Here is a 21,909-nt window from a genome sequence, read left to right on the forward strand (position 1 = left end):
ACCAACAAATTTGCCCTGATACTCATGGCTATACAACCTTTTTTAAAAATAAGATATAAAATATTATACACAGTATCCAACTATGGCCTAAATAATCTTGTATGTAAATTATCATTCATTTTGAATTTTGTCATTTTAGTTACAAAATAAAAATTCTATTAATTCTTTTATGGTTTAATTTGCCTCAATCAGTATTCTGATGGAGTAGTGAATAATACCTTAAGAATAGTGATGTTCCATGTAAAGCTCTCAATAGCTTTATGAAGCTTTCTTCCTTTAAGGCCTTCTTTAATTCCAATATTGTTCAGATTTTCATGGAAGTCCATGGCTGAAAGCAACACATATTTGTTATTTCTAAGCAGATGTTGCTGGGCGATTAAAGTAATCAGTTGCATTGTTCATCAATACTGTTCAGCCACATAGAAACATAGAAAATAGGTGCAGGAGGCCATTCGGCACTTCAAGCCAGCACCACCATTCATTGTGATCATGAATTAGGGAACACAACTTTATTTGTATTACTAAATTGAACAATTACCTCAAAAAGCTGGCACAATGCTGACCTGTTCAGACCCTCGCACGTGAGAGTGCGACGCTGGATCTAGTATTGGGAATTTGGGAAGGGCAAGTTAAGGAAGTGTGTGTGGAGGAGCCTTTTGGGACCAGTGCCCACAGATCGATTAGGTTTAAGATAGTTATGGATAGGGACGGAGAGGGTCCACGTGTTAAAATGCTCAACTGGGTTAAGGCCAACTTTAAGGGTATGAGAGAAGGTCTCACTCAAGTTGACTGGGGCAGGTTATTAGAGGGGAAAGGAACATCGGCCAAGTGGGATGTTTTTAAAAGTGTACTGAAGAAAGCTCATGAGGGATAGGATATACAGGTATTTGAATGGGCAAGGGCTGATTAGAGACGTCCCCGTTAGTGATGGGCAAAGCAGGCAAACGTAAGGAAGCTTGGCTGACGAGGGAAATTGAGACGTTAGTCAAAAACAAGAAGGCTGCATAGGACAGGTGTAGGCAGCTGGGATCAAGTGCATCCCTGGAGGAGTTTCGGGAACTTAGGAGCAAACTAAAAATGGAAATCAGAAAGGCAAAAAGGGGCCAGGAGATAGCTCTGGTGGGTAGCATTAAGGACAATCGCGGAATATTTTATAAGATTAGCAAGTTTGCTGATGATACAAAAGTTAGTGAATTTGTAGATAGTGAAGGTGGTTGTGAACGGTTGCAGCAGGATCTGGATCGATTGGCCAGGTGGGCAGAGGAATGGTTGATGGAATTTAATACAGGGAAGTATGAGGCATTGCATTTTGGGACCGAACAAGGGCAGGACCTACACAGTTAATGGTAGGCCTCTGGATAGTGTTGTAGAGTAGAGGGATCTAGGAGTACAGGTGCAAGGTTCCTTGAAGGTCGAGTCACAGGTAAATAAGGTGGTCAAAAAAGCTTTTGGCATTTTTGCCTTCATCAGTCAGAGTATTGAATATAGAATGTGTGAGGTCATGTTGCAGTTGTATAAGACATTGGTGAGACCGCATTCAGAATATTGTGTTCAGTTCTGGGCATCATGCTATAGGAAAGATATTGTCAAGCTTGAAAGGGTTCAGAAAATATTTACAAAGATGTTAACAAACCATATAACCATATAACAATTACAGCACGGGAACAGGCCATCTCGGCCCTACAAGTCCGTACCGAACAATTATTTTCTCTTAGTCCCACCTGCCTGCGCTCATACCATAACCCTCCATTCCCTTCTCATCCATATGCCTATCCAATTTATTTTTAAATGATACCAACGAACCTGCCTCCACCACTTCCACTGGAAGCTCATTCCACACCGCTACCACTCTCTGAGTAAAGAAGTTCCCCCTCATGTTACCCCTAAACTTCTGTCCCTTAATTCTGAAGTCATGTCCTTTTGTTTGAATCTTCCCTATTCGCAAAGGGAAAAGCTTGTCCACATCAACTCTGTCTATCCCTCTCATCATTTTAAAGACCTCTATCAAGTCCCCCCTTAACCTTCTGCGCTCCAGAGAATAAAGACCTAACTTATTCAACCTTTCTCTGTAATGGACTAGACTAGTTGCCAGGACTTGAGGGTGTGAGTTACAGGGAGAGGTTTAGTAGGCTGGGTCTCTATTCCATGGAGCGCAGGAGGATAGAAACATAGAAAATAGGTGCAGAAGGAGGCCATTCGGCCTTTTGAGCCAGCACCGCCATTCATTGTGATCATGGCTGATCGTCGCCAATCAATAACCCGTGCCTGCCTTCTCCCCATATCCATTGATTCCACCAGCCCCTAGAGCTCTATGTAACTCTCTCTAAAATCCATCCAGTGACTTGGCCTCCACTGCCCTGAGTGGCAGGGATCCCATAAATTCACAACTCTCTGGGTGAAAAACATTTTTCTCACCTCAGTCCTAAATGGCCTCCTCTTTATTCTAAGACTGTGGCCCCTGGTTCTGGACTCGCTCAACATTGGGAACATTTTTCCTATATCTAGCTTGTCCAGTCCTTTTATAATGTTATATGTTTCTATAAGATCCCCCTCATCCTTCTAAACACCAGTGAATACAAGCCTAGTCTTTTCAATCTTTCCTCATATGACAGTCCCGCCATCCCAGGGATCAATCTCGTGAACCTACGCTGTACTGCCTCAATCACAAGGATGTCCTTCCTCAAATTCAGAGACCAAAACTGTACACAATACTCCAGATGTGGTCTTACCAGAGCCCTATACAACTGCAGAAGAACCTCTCTACTCCTATACTGAAATCCTATTGTTATGAAGGCCAACATTCCATTAGGTTTCTTCACTGCCTGCTGTACCTGCACACCAACTTTCAGTGACCGGTGTGTAAGGACACCCAGGTCTCGCTGCACCTCCCCCTTACCTAATCTAACCCCATTGAGATAATAATCTGCACCCTTGTTTTTGCCACCAAAGTGGATAACCTCACATTTATCTATATTATACTGCATCTGCCACGCATCTGCCCACTCACTCAACTTGTCCAGGTCACCCTGCAACCTCCTAGCATCCTCTTCACAGTTCACACTGCCACCCAGCTTTGTGTCATCCGCAAACTTGCTAGTGTTGCTTCTAATTCCAGCATATTTGTCATAAAACCACGTTTAATTGGTTTGATTGTGTTAACATTTCATAGATTTCTCTTCCTAGATGTCCCAGCATGTTCCTAACAACAGATATTTAAACTAACTGGTCTATAGTTTGTCTCACTCCCTTCTTCAACAAGAACGTCACAAGGACATCATGGAACAAACATAGTTGTAATATAAATATTTAAAAGGAGAGTTAAAAAGAAAAAGGGTAACTAACGAATTTTAAAAGTTTAGGAAACCTATAAGAGTCGGGTAGGCAAAAAGCAAGTTAAATTATCAAGAAATATAAGGAGAAAGAATTAAGAACTCCACATAATGACACAAGATAGGTCGTTAAGGGAAACAGATGATAAGCTCAAAAGTAGTGACAGGAAATTTTAAATCACGGTATTTATCAAAAAGACTGTTGTTGTGGTTATGATATTAGAAGAAATATGAAAAGATAGAGCCAACTTATAAAGTGATATATTGTAGGCAAGATTAGCCCATGTCCGGCAGGACTGCACTGTGTATATTATAAGAAAAAGGCAAGAAATAACTGAAGTTCTATCATATTTTGCACAAAGTTCATTGGAAAAGGAAATCATGCCAGGACTGATAATATAATTACTGTATTTTAAAAGCAGTATGAATGCAAATTCAGAACAATTAGATCGAGTCCAATGGCAAAAAAAACACCATGGAATCCCTATTCATAGAAGTGATAGAAAAATATTTTGCAAGCAAAAATGTAATAGTCCAGATTCTAAAAAAGGTTTTGCTTGAGCAGCCTTACTGAGTTGTTTGAAGATCCAGCAGAAAGGGTCTATTGTGACATGACATTATGTGTTTGGATTTCCAAGGGGCTTTTGACTGTAAAGTTATGGCCAAGGTCAGAATATGGGGAATCAGCAGCGTTACCACTCTTAAACATATCAATACAATTGAAAAACGAACATATTATTTTACATTACATTTTACTTTACCACAAATTAATAAATATATTAGTGAAGATATCTGTTCCACTATTAGCCTCTCTTTCTGTAGGCAGCTAATTTCTTATGCACCACTTTATCAACTTTCAATTGGTTCAAGGTTTATTGACCTTGCCATAACTCTTTATGACTGTCTTTTTTTATTATGTTGATTTTTAAAAATGTTATTTGCATTTAATTCCTTCCTATAAATCTAAGTTTGCACTAAAATATGCTAACCAGCTGATGAGGGAAAGTTCTCAAAGAACATATTTCCATTTGAATTGTTTTAAAACTACAAATTGCTTGTGGAAAAATTTGGTAATGGACGCAAAACCACAGTTACATATAAATTATAATTACAATAAATCAATTTTGTTCTGATTCCTCTTTGATTTCCATTCAACGTCTGTATCTCATTCTGCAACTGCTGCCGGTTTATAAAATCACAAAAGTTACAGTAAATGAAATATTTTGGGTCAATGCCATGGCACTGGTGCTAGTTCTTCAATTGAAATTATCTAAATTGATCTACTTTCTTTACCCTTTCCCCTGTTACTTGCCTATTATCTCCTTCCTTTGCAAGTATTTTACCTATTCCTTGAGTTTAGTTTAGTTTAGAGATATAGTGTGGAAACAGGCCCTTCGGCCCATCAAGTCCACACCGAACAGCGATCCCTGCACATTATGATTTACTGCAATCCCAGCGGAGAAGGTGCTCGTGCATAGAGAGTTCCCAATAAAAACCATGTTGATTTTTTTTTAAATATTTCATTTTTTGTTATTGCACAGTTGGCCCACTGAGTCTATGGTATGTCTTTGTGTATTCTTGTCAGTCCCATTCCTCCACTTATCTACTCACATGGCTAATAACTCCAGCCTGGTTTTCCTACTACAGGCTTCCACCGGTTTTCTGGCAACTGGTGATCTGGCACCTCATTTAATCCGGACAAAATAGACTTAGATTAGATTAGATTTAGACTTAGATCCTTTATTTGTATTAAATTACAGGAGGGCACTTGAAACTCCCCCTGAAAATGTTGCATTTAGGCCGGGTGAGGCGGCTGATCTCGACCTTGTCGGTGGTGGACCTGTACCACTTACACTAGGAGATAATTTTTCATTTGTCAATTGATCTACCAACCAACATGTCTTTGGAAAATGGAAGGGCACTGTTGCTATCACAGGGGGGAATGTGCAACATCCTCACAGGTAACACCAGCAGGTGGGAGCAGTATTGACCGCTGCACCACTCTGCTGCTATCATTATCCAAGCCATATTGTTGTGTGTTTTGTCAGGGAACCTTCCAGCCAAGTAATGACAATTTTCCGACTTGTCGGAAGACGAGTTGCTCAGCACAGGGTACCCAGCCCCTCATCAACCCTGGTACCATTGGGGCTACTAGGCATAGCCACTTTGGGCAATTGCAGTGGTAATGAGCCAGTATTGCTGTGAAGTATCTCAGGCAGAATACACTTTCTGAACCTTATTTGTTCCGGATTAAGTTCAACAAGGATGACCACAAATATATCAGCCGGGGAGTGCATGCTGGAAGTGGTGGTCAGAAGTACATTTATTTACCCATCATAGAGTAATTTGGCATGGAAGCAGGCCCTTCTTCCAGACTGGCCCACACTGACCAATAAGTCCCATCTACACTAGTCCCACCTGCCTGCATTTGGCCTATATCCCTTTAAACCTGTCTTATCCATGTACCTGTCTAAATGTTTCTTAAACATTGCAATAGCACCTGCCTCCTCCATCAGCTCTTCCATACACACACCACGTTCTGTGTGAAAAGATTACCCCTCAGGTTCCTATTAAATCTTTCCCCCCACCTTAAACCTATGTCCTCTGCATCTCGATTCCACTACTCTGGGCAAGAGACTGTGTATCTACCCAATCTATTCCTCTCACGATTTTGAACACCTCTATAAAGATCACCCCTCATCCTCCTGTGGTAGAGTACTAGCCTGCTCAACCTCTCCCTATAGCTCAGGCCGAATCCTGGCAATGTCCTCGTAAATTTTCTCTACACCCTTTCCAGCTTGACACCATCTTTCCTATAAAGAGGAGCCAGAACTAAACAATGCGGCCTCACCAACATCTTATATAACTGCAACATGACCTCCCAACTCCAATACTCAATACTCAGCCTGATGAAGGCCAATGTGTCAAAAAACATTTTGACCACCCTACCTGTGATGCCACTTTCAACAAACAATGTACCTACACTCCTAGATCCCTCTGATCCACAACACTCTCCAGAGCCCTACCATTCACTCTGCAGGTCCTGCCCATGTTAGTCTTCCCAAAATGAAACACCTCATGTTTCTCCGTATTAAATTCCATCAACCATTCCTCAGCCCACCTGCCCAACCGATCAAGAACCTGCTGCAATTTTTGACAATGTGTTTGATTCTTCATGGCTTCCAGTGTCAATGCTGAGGACCTTCTAATTATGCATTCCTTAGTGCAAATAATTTAGACTAGCACATTTAGACTAGCTTGAGTAAGGACCACAGATTTCCTTCTTTAATAGATAGTGGTAAACCAACTGGGATTTTATGACTATCTGAGAACTTTGTGGTCATCTGTATTGAACTAGTTTTCATTCTCTTACTAAATTAACTGACTATAAAATCCCCCGTTGTTAAAAAAATTGGACTTATTTCTCTGGATCTTTGTCCGAAGACTTCACCACTACTTTGTCTGTTGTGCATTGTTGCTCCTTAGTTCTCTGAAATTTCTGTGTTCTTCCAATTATGTATTTGACGATCTGACTGAACTCCTCCGCTACAGTGTCGTACCACACTCTAGAGTTTCCTTCCTGGGCCTCTCAATCACCTTCCTCCCTTCACACTCCTCTAAACCTCTTTTGATCAAGCATTTGGCTATTTATCTCTCTACACTTCATACTGTGGCATTCCTGTGAAAAATCTTGGTATGTTTTGCTACATTGAAGGTGTTATTGACATGTAAATTGTAAGAGAACATTGTTTTATAGACAATAGACAATAGGTGCAGGAGTAGGCCATTCGGCCCTTCGAGCCAGCACCACCATTCAATGTGATCATGGCTGATCATCCACAATCAGTACCCCGTTCCTGCCTTTTCCCCATATCCCCTGACTCCGATATCTTTAAGAGCCCTATCAAGCTCTCTCTTGAAAGTATCCAGAGAACCGGCCTCCACCGCCCTCTGAGGCAGAGAATTCCACAGACTCATAACTCTCTGTGTGAAAAAGTGTTTCCTCATCTCCGTTCTAAATGGCTTACCCCTTTTTCTTAAACTTTATCCCTGGTTCTGGACTCCCCCAACATCAGGAACATGTTACCTGCTTCTAGCGTGTCCAAACCCTTAATAATCTTATATGTTTCAATAAGATCCCCTCATCCTTCTAAATTCCAGAGTATACAAGCCCAGCCGCTCCATTCTCTCAGCATATGACAGTCCTGCCATCCCGGGAATTAACCTTGTAAACCTACGCTGCACTCCCTCAATAGCAAGAATGTCCTTCCTCAAATTTGGAGACCAAAACTGCACACAATACTCCAGTGTGGTCTCACTAGGGCCCTATACAACTGCAGGTGGACCTCTTTGCTCCTATGTGATGATTTTGTTTCAACAGAAGATAACAAAAAGAACAGTAACACAAAGAAAGCGCAGGCTTGGCGATCGCTTCGCCCAACACCTTTGCTCAGTTCGCAATAACCAACCTGATCTCCCGGTGGCTCAGCACTTCAACACCCCCTCCCATTCCAAATCTGACCTTTCTGTCCTGGGCCTCCTCCATGGCCAGAGTGAGTCCCACCACAAATTGGAGGAACAGCACCTCATATTTTGCTTGGGTAGTTTACACCCCAGTGGTATGAACATTGATCTCTCCAATTTAAGTTGGTCCTTGCTTTCTCCCTCCTTCCCCTCCCATTCCCAGCTCTCCCACAGCCTACTGTCTCCGCCTCTTCCTTTATTTTTCCCGCCCCCCCCCCCCACCCCCCACATCAGTCTGAAGAAAGGTCTCGACCCAAAACGTCGCCTATTCCTTCGCTCTATAGATGCTGCCTCACCCACTGAGTTTCTCCAGCTTTTTTGTCTACCCTCTGAATGTCGGCCCATCAAGTCTATTCTGCCATTCAATGGCTGATCTATCTTTCTCTCTCAACCCCATTCTCCTGCTTTTCTCCATACTCTTTGACACCTGTACTAATCAAGAATATGTTCATCTCCACCTTAAAAGCACACAATGACTTGACCACCACAGCCGTTTGTGGCAATGAATTCCATAGACTCACTACCCTCTAACTAATGAATTTCCTGAGGCTGTGGCCTCTGGTTCTAGACTCTCCCACTAATAGAAACATGCTCTACACATCCACTCTATCCAGGCCTTTCGCTGTTCGATAAGTTCAATAAGGTCCCCCCTCATCCATCTAAATTCCAGCGAGTCCAGGCCCAGTGCTGTCAAACTCTAATCATATGTTAACTCAGTCATATCCATGATCATTTTCGTAAACCCTCTCTGCACCCTCTCCAACAGCAGAACATCTTCCTCAGATATGGGCCCTAAAACTTCTCACAATACTCCAAAAATTACGTCTGACCAGTGCCTTATAAAGCCTCAACATTACATACCTGATTTTATATTCTAGTCCTCTCGAAAGAAATGCTAGCATTGCATTTGCCTTCCTTACTACAGATTCAACTTTCAAATTAACCTTTTGGGAATTCTGCATCAGCACTTCCAAGTCCCCAGCACCTCCAATGTCTGAATCCTCTCCCCATTTGGAAAATGGTCTACACTTTTGCTCTATGATATTTCACGTGATGGCTTCGAGTCATTCAACCATTAAATAAAATAGATGCAGTAAACTAATGTGTTGCTAGGCAGTGATGGGCTTAGATATTTTATGAGAACCACTGCTCAAATGCTTTTCCTCAGAATTCAACATGATTTTAGCTTAATTGTGAACTCTGGCAACCTATGTAAAAGCAGTGAAATATAGCCAAGCACAACATATTGCAACATTCTTCCTGCTGCTACACAAGCTGCAGCTCATTAATGTATATAAAGGGAAGTTGTTGATGTTTTCCAGTTGGAGGACAAATTAATATTGTATTTACGTGCTGTGGCGGACAAGGTCTAAAAATATTGGTTGCCAGGAGACAAAGGGGGCCCACTTCATCAGGGGCCACTTGATAAAGGGGGCCCACTTGCCATCGGGCAAGCTGACACCCTGGCCAGTCCGCCACAGTCTATGTGATAGACTGGATGTAGTGGATCGATGCATTGAGTGGTCTGCTGGAACAGTGTACAACCCTATAGCTTGGTTTGTGTAGCAGTCAGATGCAGATCATCCTGGGTGAAGATACATACTTCCTTCCTTAATTCACATTTATGAGCCGCCTCGGCTGTAATGACTATCTGACATGTTTATGGTCATTATTATAGATGCTAGGTTTTTAGTCTGATTTTATTAAATTAATTGAATGTAAAATCCCAGTTATTGTCACAGGAGAAGGACTTGTTTTTCTTTGGTGGGTTATCAGGGGGCATAAAGGGCCTAAAAAGGGATGAGAGTGAATGGGCAAGAACTATCAATGAAGATATGGCATGTAATTAGGAAGGCTAATGCAATGGTTGACAAAAGAGACTGCAGATAATCTAGAGCAAAAAACAAAATGCTGGCGGAACTTAGTGGGCCAGTGGGGGAAAATGGATAGTCGATGAAACGTTGTCAGTACTTTCAGTACTCCAGTACTTCCAGTGCCTCCAGCACTTTGTTTTTTTTGTGAATGGAACAATAGCCTTTACAAGAAGAGGTGTGGGGAAAGGTTGAGCAGGTTAGGCCTAAACTCATTGGTGTTTACAAGAGCGAATAATGATTTTATTGCAGTATGCAGATGGACATTTTTTTAGCAACTGGTGTCATTAGACTATCTTCTGTTAGAGCAAGTTTTCTGCACAATGTAATTCAGTCTAGCATTGTAAGTGGTAGGAAGGGGTTTTGATTTATTAGGGTACCATTTTTAATTTCAGTTATTGGTATTTCAGAAAAACTAAATCAGGCCATTGGAAGCTAATTTTGCAAGCACAATAATCGACAGAATCTGGAGCAAAAAACAAATTGCTGGAGGAGTTCAACGGGTCAGGGATCATCTGTGGAGGGAAGTGGACAGGAGCCTTTTCAGATCAAGATCCTTCTTCTGGACCAAGAGAGTAGAAGGGAGATAGCCAATATAAAGAGGTGAGGGAAAAGGGTGGGGGCAAGAGATGGCAAACGATAGGTGAACCCAGGTGAGGAGAGGTTGTCTGTCAGATGTAGTCAGGTGGGGGAGGGAAGGGTGGAGATAATAACAGGCTGGGTGGTGAGAAGTGGAGAAAGAGTGTTACAGATCATGGCATCTGATAATAAAAGAAGGTGATGAGTGGAAGTAAATACGAGAGGGACGGGAGCAGTGGGGAGGGATGTGAATCCAGTGGGAGGAGTCGGAGGGTGATGGGCAGATGGAGTAGGTGGGACTGAAATTACAGGACTCTAAATAAATAATTTAAACTTTATTTATGGTAACTGTATTAGTTCCTAAAAGAATCAATGATAATTCAAGGGTATTGTGCAGGTAGTAAATAATTATTTTACCGAAGTAGCTTCAGAATTTGCACATACCTGCTCTTTGACACTGCAATATCTTTTCACATACCCCATCACCATTTTCTAGTAAAGCTTTGGTTGTCTGAATCATCTATAAAACATGAAAAAAAGACAAGACGAATTGTGTTAATATTTTCATCCAGCACATTTACTGGTCACTTTTACACCACTCTTTCCTGAAAAGAACAGTGTGGTAAGATATGATGAGGATGTGCCTGCAATTTTTATTGTAGATTTGATTGTCGCCCTCAAGGCCTTCTGCCCACGGATGATAGCTTACTGGAGAAAATATTTAGGATTATGGGAAAAGGGCAGGAGGAGAGGCCACTAATACAACAGATGCAGAGCTGATTTCATCCCTTTTCAAACTTCACAGAATCACGACAATTCCCTCATCTTATGCACCACCGACTTGACCACTCAATGGATCATCCTTTCCTTCTCCGGTTTAGAGCCTTCCCTTCCTGGCCTTCTCCTTTCAGCATTCACCATCACACATTCAGCAGGTATTTTCCTGCACTAAAGCAGAAAAGTCAACATTGCATATTGTACCCCCCCCCCCCCCCCCCCCCCCCCCAAAGGACTTTCCTCACTATCCATTTCCACAAAGACATGAAGGTACACAAAAATGCTGGAGAAACTCAGCGGGTGCAGCAGCATCTATGGAGCGAAGGAAATAGGCAACGTTTCGGGCCGAAACCCTTCTTCAGACTGATGAGGGGTGGGGGGTGCGGAGAGAAGAAAGGAAAAAGGAGGAGGAGCCCGAGGGCTGAGGGAAAGATGCGAAGGGGAGGAGACAGCAAGGGCAAACAAAATTGGGAGAATTCAATGTTCATGCCCGCAGGTGCAGACTCCCCAAGCGGAATATGAGGTGCTGTTCCTCCAATTTCCGGCTGTGCTCGCTCTGGCCATGGAGGAGACCCAAGACAGAGAGGTTGGATATGGAGTGGGAGGGGGAGTTGAAGTGCTGAGCCACCGGGAGGTCAGGTTGGTTAAAGCGGACTGAGCGGAGGTGTTCGGCGAAACGATCGCCAAACCTACGCGGTCTCACCGATGTAGATCAGCTGACATCTAGAGCAGCGGATGCAATAGATGAGGTTGGAGGAGATGCAGGTGAACCTCTGTCGCACCTGGAATGACGGTTTGAGTCCTTGAATGGAGTCGAGGGGGGAGGTAAAGCGACAAGTGTAGCATCTCTTGCGGTTGCAAGGGAATGTGCCGGGGGAGGGGGTGTACGGGAGGGAAGGGAAGAATTGACACAAGGTCCACAAAGACATGAACCAGCAATTTATTTGTTTTGTTTTTAATTTGTATGTTGTATCCACTACTTGCAATACAGTCTCCTCTGAGTTCAGTCTGAGAATGAAACGTCAACAAGCACTTTAATTCTCCTTGCCACAACAACATATGGATGTCGACACTATATTTCACAAATAGCAGACAGATTGTGAGCAGGGAATGAAGTAGGTGTGATTTGTGGGAGGTTTATTTCGGGAAGGACATGTTTGCCTCACCAGCAATCTTCCAGTGGTTCCTGGAAGAACTGATCAGAGAGGTCACTCTGAGACTCATTTTCTAGAAACATAGAAAAACAGATGTAGGAGTAGGACATTCGGCCCTTCGTGCCAGCACCACCATTCAATTTCATGGCTGATCATCTAAAATCAGTACCCCGTTCCTGCTTTTTCCTCATATCCCTTGATTCCTTTAGCCCTAAGAGCTAAATCTAACTCTCTCTTGAAAACATCCAGTGAATAGGCCTCCACTGCCTTCTGTGGCAGAGAATGCCACAGATTCACAACTATCTGGGTGAAGAAGTTTGTCCTCATCTCAGTCCTAAATGGACTACTCCTTATTCTTAAACTGTGACCCCTGGTTCTGGACTCCCCCAACATCGGGAACATTTTTCCTGCATCTCGCCTGTCAATTCCTTTAAGAATTTTATATGTTTCTATAAGACCCCCTCTTATCCCTCTACATTCCAGTGAATACAAGCTCAGTTGACCTATTCTTTCATCATATGTCATATTTCAATTTGTTTCAAAGGTCAGGAGTGAACTAGAGCGCCCACCACTGACCATCTTTTTCTGAACCACGTGACTCCACTCGCGGCAAAATGTGGTTCAGAGTTATTTAGTTTTGTGCCAATCAGGAATTTGCAAGTCTGTCCACTTCCTTCCAGTTCACACTGCCGGATCCTTCCAATGGACCAACCCCGTTTCATTTCGCTCTCTCTCTCTCTCTCTCTCTCTCTCTCCTTTCTTCTCTCGCTCCTCCTCCAGTCACGACTTGTTCCTCCCTTCTTCCTCTTTCAGCTGCAGCACCCAATTTGCTATGTCAGCATATTACACAATGGCACCAGATGTTTAATCTAATATTACAGCAATGGGGTGGGAAGCCAGCAAGAGCCGTGATCAGTGGTGATGAAATCCTGCAGCAACAATGACACGTCATCCATAGATTGTGGCAAGGCCTGCATGCTCTTTTTCGCTAGAATTTAGAAGATTGAGGGGGGATCTTATAGAAACTTACAAAATTCTTAAGGGGTTGGACAGGCTAGATGCAGGAAGATTGTTCCCAATGTTGGGGAAGTCCAGGACAAGGGGTCACAGTTTAAGGATAAAGGGGAAATCCTTTAGGACCGAGATGAGAAAAACATTTTTCACACAAAGAGTGGTGAATCTCTGGAATTCTCTGCCACAGAAGGTAGTTGAGAGGCCAGTTCATGGGCAATATTTAAGAGGGAGTTAGATGTGGCCCTTGCGGCTAAGGGGATCAGAGGGTATGGAGAGAAGGCAGGTACAGGATACTGAGTTGGATGATCAGCCATGATCGTATTGAATGGCGGTGCAGGCTCGAAGGGCCGAATGGCCTACTCCTGCACCTATTTTCTATGTTTCTATGCTATAACGGGCTACAATGCAAAGGCGGCAGAATCGTTGGTGGCAATGGGTCCTCCCCAGATTAACAATACATTCTAATGCCCGCTTTGAATATAATGCCACTCACTACACCAGCCTCGGGTGCACCTGTACCTATGGTTACTGTGGCAGAATCGTAAGATCGTCCTTCTGAGAGTGAAACCATTGAAAGCAACTGGTCCAGATGGAGTCATTGGCCACGTCCTTAGGACTTGCGTGGGTCAGCTGGGAGACGTATTCACAGACATCTTTGACCTCACTGCTCCATTCTGAGTTCCCCACCTGCCTCAAAATGACCACTATGATTCCAGTGTAAAAGAAAAGTAAGGTAGCGTGCCTTAATGACTACCATCCACCATCATGAAGTAAGTGCTTCACGAGACTGGTGTTGGTGCACATTAACTCCAGCCTCCCAGCCAACCTTGATTTACCGCAGTTTGCTTACCGTCGCAAAAGGTCCATAGCAGACGCATCTCCCTGATGCTAAATTGATCTCTGGAACACCTACGTGACAAGGACTCCTACATCAGACTACTATTTATCGACTATAGCACCGCCTCTCACATCATAATCCTATCAAAACATCTCCAAACTCTTGGACCCCTCCTCTGCCACTGTATCCTTGACTTTCTGATCCACAGACTACAATCAATGAGGATAGGTGACTAAACCTCCTATAACAATTATCAACAACGGTGCTCTGGAAGAATGCATATTCAGACACCTACTATACTCATATACACACTCACAACTCTATGGTCAAATTCTGTTCTAACTCTACCTACAAGTTTGCAGATGACACCAGAGAAAGATATAGAGAACTGAGTAACATGGTGTCAGGCCAATAATCTCTCCTTGAATGTCAGCTGGTTATCAATGCTGGAAGCATGGTGGAGTACATGCACAAATTAACAACAATGATGTACAAGTGAAAATGGCTGAGAGCCATTCCTTGACATTAACATTAAAAAAAGATCTGTTGTGGACCATCCACACCGAAGAGACAACTATGAAGGCACACAAACGCCTCCTCAGGAGACGTAGGAAATTTGGCACATCTCCAGTGATTCTTACAAACTTCTACAGATGTATCACAGAAAACATACTGTTGGGTTGCATCACAGCTTGGTTTGTGCACAGCTCAGTCCAAGTGCATGAAAAAGGAGAGAGTTGTAAATGTAGCGCAGCCCATCACACAGACCAGACTTACCATTATTGAATCCATTCACTTTTCACACTGCCTCGAAAAAACAGCCAACATAATCAAAGACTTGTCTCACCCTGGTCATTCCTACTTTTCCCTGCTTCTGTCCAGAAGAAGGTACAGAAGCTTGAAAGTGCCCACCACTAGACTGGGTACATCTTCCCCTCTGTTATCAAGCTTCTGAACGGTCATAGAAACATAGAAATTAGGTGCAGGAGTAGGCCATTCGGCCTTTTGAGCCTGCACCGCCATTCAATATGATCATGGCTGATCATCCAACTCAGTATCCTGTACCTGCCTTCTCTCCATACCCCCTGATCCCTTTAGCCACAAGGGCCACATCTAACTCCCTCTTAAATATAGCCAATGAACTGGCCTCAACTACCTTCTGTGGCAGAGAATTCCACAGATTCACCACTCTCTGTGTAAAAAATGATTTTCTCATCTCAGTCCTAAAAGATTTCCCTCATCCTTAAACTGTGACCCCTTGTTCTGGACTTCCCCAACATCGGGAAAAACCTTCCTGCATCTAGCCTGTCCAACCCCTTAAGAATTTTGTATGTTTCTATAAGATCCCCCCTCAATTTTCTAAATTCTAGCGAGTACAAGGCGAGTCTATCCAGTCGTTCTTCATATGAAAGTCCTGCCATCCCAGGAATCAGTCTGGTGAACCTTCTCTGTACTCCCTCTATGACAAGAATGTCTTTCCTCAGATTAGGAGACCAAAACTGTCCTTCCATAAGCTGTCTGATTCACTTCTATTCCGTTGTGAACATTGGATTTCTCTATGGAACTGATACGCTACAAAGCAGAGAACTGCGTATATTCTGCACTCTTTATCATTCCTTTAGCACCATCTATTGTATCTAAATTTGATGAATGTATTTAAGTATGGTGTATCTAATTCTGTTTATATGTTCTGCAACAGTAAAGAGTTTAAATCGATTAATAGTATATATCTGCTACACATCATGTTGTTCTGACCTACGTCTGAATTAATCTCTTGCAGGATTCAACCAATCTCAGAAATGCCAATATTCCAATCATGTTCCTTTCCCATTTCTATTCAAAGTCGGTATTTTATTTGGTATTAGTTGTTGTTATTCTTTGTATTTGGGTTCAATCCTGACTCCGGGCGCTGTCTGTGCAGAGTTTGAACATTCTCCCTGTGGCTGTGGGGATTTTCTCCGGGTACTCCGGCTTTCACCCACATTCCAAAGACGTGCAGATTTGTCGGTTCATTGCCTTATGTAAATTACCTCTAGTGCGATAATGCAGTACTAATGTCCGATGATTGATGTGGACTCGATGGACAGGGTCTGTTTCCACGCTGTATCTCTAAACTAAATATAGACTTCATCCAAGTATTTTAATAATTGGTGCAATCTTTTACCAAGGGCTACCTCAATTTAAAAAGGGACATGTAATTGTTTCAATTTCAAACAACTAATAAATTCTTTGAAGTTTGTAAAATTTACAGACTGCACATTACCATGGGCTGAAGCTTTGCAATATGGACAGAGTGTGGTGTGTCTTGGAGAACAAGCAGAGAACAGGCGGAGCAGGAGAATCTGTTCAAGGAGGGAGGTTGAACAGTGACAGGATTCTTGGCGGGTGGCTGTAAACTTTCAGGTGTCTACGGAGCAGCATTCCTCCCTGAACCTTGGCGTGGAAAAGTGCATGAGACATTGCCTCTGAAGTCTGACATCTGCTTGTGCCATAGCCATAACATGGAGGCCTAGTGGACATGACTGTTACCATCATGTTGCTTCTGAACAGTGACTGAAAAAATCAGCAACTTCTCGGAGTTTGTTATCCAGTGACGCATGAAGGAGATCACTAATGCTGAGCACATTTTATTATATCTTGTCAGAGGGCATTTGGCAAAGTGGTGTCATGCAGGCCAATGCATTTCAATGTATTACAGTTTTAATCATCTATCTACATTTCAGTCACCATGGGAAACCGCCGGAAAGATACTGAACATTAAGGGCTATTCGGTGACATGATTCTCTCTTGATTTGGATGTGCAATGAACTGCATGCCCAAAAGGAATACTAGATGCCGCACAAAGTGTGATAGGACAGACCACTATATGCAAAAATAACCAAGCTCATACCAAGAAAGCACAGATGCGCCATTGTTCATGATGTTAAACTAAAGGGCCAGCATGCGGCAAGCGCGACCTAACGTGGTCGCTTGATTCAAGATTCAAGATTCAATTTATTTGTCATTTGGACCCCTTGAGGTCCAAACGAAATGCCGTTTCTGCAGCCATACATTACAAACAAATAGACCCAAGACACAACATAATTTACATAAACATCCATCACATCGCTGTGATGGAAGGCCAAAAAAACGTATCTCTCCACTGCACTCCCCCCCCCCCTTGATGTCAGAGTCAAACTCAAAGCCCCCGGCCATTAAAGCCACGCCGGGTGGTGCCACACCGGGTCTTGGTGTTAGAGCCTCCGGCGTGCGCTCGCAGAGTCCCGCGGCCATTCCAAGCCGCGCGGGGCGGTGATGTAAGGCCCCGCTCCAGGAGCTCTTCAACCCCGCAACTCGGGCGGGAGAAGTCGCCGTTGCAGGAGCCCTGAAAAGCGGTCTCCCTCCAGGGACCCGCGGGCTCCCGGTGCCGCCGTCCGCCAGACCCGCAGTTGCAGCCTCCGAATCTCCGGAGGTCGGGCCGCAGCAGCAGCAGCGCTCCACCACCGCTCTGGAATCGGCCAGCTCCGCGACGGTGAGGTGAGTCGTCGGCACCAGAGTCCCCGGTCTTCTCCTGTTGGAGGCCACTCCTCGTTGCAGCCCCAACGACAACGGAGACCCGACAGAAAAGGTCGGGTTCCCGTGTAGGGAGAGATTTAAAAGTTACCCCCCCCACCCCCACACCCCCACACACACACACCCCAACAAAAAATAACAAAAACTACATAGAAACATAGACAAAAAATAATAAAAACGCGGACGGGCTGCAGAGGCCGCTGCTGACAAGAGTCGCGCCGCCTACCGGAACAAAAAGTTGTACGGCATGCGGCAAGCGCGACCAAACCAGAAGCGGGAGGTAGAGTGAGTGACACGGCGTCGAGGTAGCTGCGGGCCGGCAGGCCGTTGCTGCGCGGAATTTTTAAACACGGTCAGTTTTTCGGAGCCCGCGCAATATCGGGACCAGCTTCACAGAACTCCATACGGCTCCGGCGATCGAAGTGGTACCGGCCCCGTGAGGCTGTATGGCTCAAGCGACCACGTTAGGTCGCACTTGCCGCATGCTGGTGGGACCGGCCCTTCAGGTCGCGCTTGCCGCATGCATGTCGCATGCCCGTGGGACAGGCCCTTAAGGTTCTGTTTGTTCATGAAGTGGGATTAAATCCCAAACTACTATTTCAGAGAATGACAGGGGAATTCCTGGTGTTCTGGCTGATAAATAGCCTTTAATTAACATCACTAAATATAAACTGAAAACAGACCAATGCAGAAGTGGCAAATTTGAAGTAAAAAACAAACAAAATGTGAAGCCATCATTTAGCAAAAAGATGTTTCCTTCACAGATGAGGCCTAACCTCATGAGTATTTACAGTATTTTCTGTTACTAAAATATATGATCCGGTGATCATATATTGATGATCAGTGCTGTTTTTAGAAGAGTGTTTTTAATAACAATAACAACCAGCATTTATCTTCAGAATAATGAAATGTTATTGAGCACTGGCGTACTGCTGAACCAAAAGAATGATTAGCTGTACAGCAACATGAAATGTCATAAGGTTATGTAACCAAATTATTATGTTTTGCTTTTTCTTTATTTGAGTCTACCATTCTTGCACATATTTTATGTTTCTAAAATAACCTACAAATGTATTTTCTATAATAATACTCGACAGAGGGAAAAAGTTCAATGATGAGTGATCAATTAACAAAATCTGCTCAGATCTGTTATTTTCCTTGCTATGTTTTAAGAAATCAATTAATATTTTTACTAGTAGCAGATTTAATTATGTGCCAGTCTAAATACAACAGGAACTGTGTCATAAGAAGTTACTAGAGGGTAAGTTTTGATATTAATGACCATTAATATTACAAATGACATATTTTTTAGGATTGCGAGGTCAAATAATGATCTTGCTTAAAATGGGTAATGGGGATTCAGCATAAGGCAAGGATTAGCCATCCTGTTGTGGGAGTTTATCTGTTAATTGGATACATTTACTGAGCTACTGCCAACACCAGTAATGTAAACATTGTTTGCCCCATTTGAAGCTCTCCCCCTTGGATGTAAAAACAAAATAAATATTTGATTCTTAAATATTGTTGTTTCACAAATATTTAACACTTAATGGTGCAAACAACAATTTATACACAAAATTATAACATTTTAGATGAACTGAAAGATTAGTTGTTAACCCAAGATAATTCATTTCTACTGACAATCTAATTCCCTCAGTAACTTAACGCAGTTAGTTTCGTAATGAAGCCATAAGTAACTAATTAAACAAAAATAAACAGGAAATTAAGCTTACTTATAAATGTTTTTTTTAAGATATTGAGTAGTAACAGTGTGAATTTGACAAAAAAATATAGTAAATATAAATGAGAAATTACTCTCTTCAATACAGAGGCCATTAATGACCTTTACTTTGTACATTTAACAACTATCATCGAGAGTACCATGCTGGAGTGGTTTTGCCGCAATCAGCCACTTAAAAGACAGAGGATCATCTATTTATGATGCATTTGTAAGAATATTTCTTTTTTCTCATTTGACTTAATAGGTGCGTGACATGCATTTGATGAATCCTGCTTCAGCTTAATGTCAAATTTGAGAAAAGTGAACATGCTGTGCAAATGCATGCAAAAACAGATTCTAGTTGAGGTCCACGTTGATTTGAATACAGAATTGAGGTTTTCCTCTGCCAGGCTTCAACAGACATGAATGGTTCTCAGGGCTGGATTTAGATGAAGAGAGGCCGTAGGCTATTTCACTTGTGAGGCTCCCCCCAGTCCGCCACCCCCAAGACTAGAGGACCATGACCACCCGGCAGTGACAGTGTGACACTTTTAGATCCTACAGTATGTTGTCATTAAACAGTTGGTTTTAAAATACATATTGGATTCACTGCGGAGCGGGCGATGCCTTATCTGGATCGCGTTTGAAGCTCTAGTGTGTTGGGCCTGCTGCTTCAACATCAGAGCTGTGGTTTGCGGTGCTCCCAGCTTCGGGCCGCGCTGATTTCAACATCGCAGAGCCCTGGGATCCCTTTGCCGAGGGCCGCCAGCGTGAATCTCCGGCCAGCTCAGCCTGTGGACTTCGTTAGCCACGGTCTCCGGTAGGAAGTGGCCGATTCGGAGGTCCAAGCCGCTGAGGATGTTCTTCCGTTCCGACGTCGGAGTTCCATCATCCCGGCGAGACGGCCTGAGCATCAGGTCGCCTGTAGCGGTAATTGCGGGGGGCTCGAGAGGAGGGGGTCCATTGGAGATGGGAAAAGAGATCATCAATGGGGGGCGAGGACTCCGTCCCATGGAAGAACGCTGTGAGGCGGAGGTGACGGAAGAAGAGCTCAAATTCGTGGCGGGCGCGGAACTCATTGAGGTGGGGGCGGAGGGGGCCAAAGGTGAGGCCTCTGCTGAGGACAGACCGTTCGGTATCTAAGAGGGGGAGGTCAGGGGGGATTGTGAACACACGGCAAGGATGGGGATTGGGGCCGGAGGAAGGCAGGTGAGAGGACTGAGGCAGAGGCGATGTCTGGAGGGGGGGTGGTGGGTGGTCAGGGTGGATGGCGGTATGAGGACTGTAATGTGGGTGGAGAAAGAGCTGGGGTCACATAGTTTGAGGGTGGTGGGGAAGACCCAGTGGAACAGCCACTGATGTTACCAGGGTTGGGGGGGACTGGCACTAGGACCCGGCGCAGTCAAACCCAGGGGAGTTGTAGTCTGCAGCGTGGAAGCTTCAGGCCTGGTGCTGAGTCCAGGCTGCAGGTAAGGCGATGGCTGCGGGCTGCTGGAGGGCGGTGGAGTGGCGAGGGTCGGTGGAATCGATGGTGGAAGACCGCGGGGAGTGGTGTCTGGGTCAGCGGGCAAAGCGTGGGAGGTCCCGGTGGGCGGATGGTCGGCGAGGTTCGGCGGGCCCGGTGCGGCAGCAAGGTTCGGTGGGCCCAGTGAGGTGGCGAGGTGAGTAGGCCCCGGTGCGGCGGCGAGGTTCGACGGGCTGTTCCGCAATGGTACCTCAGTGCTGAAGCTGCAAGTATTTCCCCTCAAGTATCTATCTAATTCCCTTTAGGACTTTGATTGACTATTTGTGCCAACCTCACAGGCAGCGAGTTCCAAATCACAGCCACGTTTCACAAAAAACATAGAACACCCTACAGTCCCAACACTCCACACTTTCTTATGGCCTTCACTTTGAATCCATGTCCTCTTTTGAACCATCTAATCCCCCTCTTTCCATGACCTTTTCCAGCTTAATCTTTTGCTGAAATCCTTTCTTCCAGCTGCCATTCTAAATTCCTTTGTCATCTCACTTGGACATTCTTTCCAAATATCGTGACCGGAACTGTATGCAATCTTCTGTGATTTATATATCCATTTAACATTACTTCCCTAGTTTTATACTTGAAACCCCTGTATTATTGGAGTAGCCCTTAAAATATGTTGAGAGGGTGGAGCAGGAAGACTGCTACTTTACTAAATGTGTCAGAACAAAAGTGACTGGTGCATCCATTGCTCATATTCTCATGCTAATGTTGTTAACATTTCCACACATTTATGTATGTTACATACTTATATGCAAGATCATCTGACTTTTCATGTTGAATTTTGTTTTGGTTATTTTGAAATATCTCAGCTGCTACTTGTATAGTTATTTGCACGTTCTCCCTGTGGCCATATGGGTTTCCTCTGGGTGCTCCCGTTTCCACCCATATCTCAGACGTGCCGGTTTATACGTTAATTGGCCTCTGCAAATTGCCCCTAGGGGAAATTGCCCCTAGGGTGTAAGAAGTGGATGAGAAAGTGGGATAACGTAGAACTAGAGGGAACTGATGATCGGCAGGGAGAGAAGA

General features: G+C 43.9%; 1 protein-coding gene across 1 annotated transcript in view; it reads right to left on the reverse strand.

The window, feature by feature from the left end:
- Window positions 1–21,909, reverse strand: part of LOC129709921 (inactive phospholipase C-like protein 2) — a 251,709-nt gene that overhangs the window by 22,544 nt on the left and 207,256 nt on the right. The window contains exons 4-5 of the mRNA XM_055656615.1: window positions 10,748–10,823; window positions 219–328 (exon numbers count right to left, since the gene is read on the reverse strand). Of these exons, the coding sequence (XP_055512590.1) occupies window positions 219–328; window positions 10,748–10,823 (186 nt within the window). The remainder of the gene's footprint in view (window positions 1–218; window positions 329–10,747; window positions 10,824–21,909) is intronic.

This window comes from Leucoraja erinacea, chromosome 2 (assembly GCF_028641065.1).
Source record: "Leucoraja erinacea ecotype New England chromosome 2, Leri_hhj_1, whole genome shotgun sequence".
In the NCBI taxonomy this organism is placed as follows: domain Eukaryota; kingdom Metazoa; phylum Chordata; class Chondrichthyes; order Rajiformes; family Rajidae; genus Leucoraja; species Leucoraja erinaceus.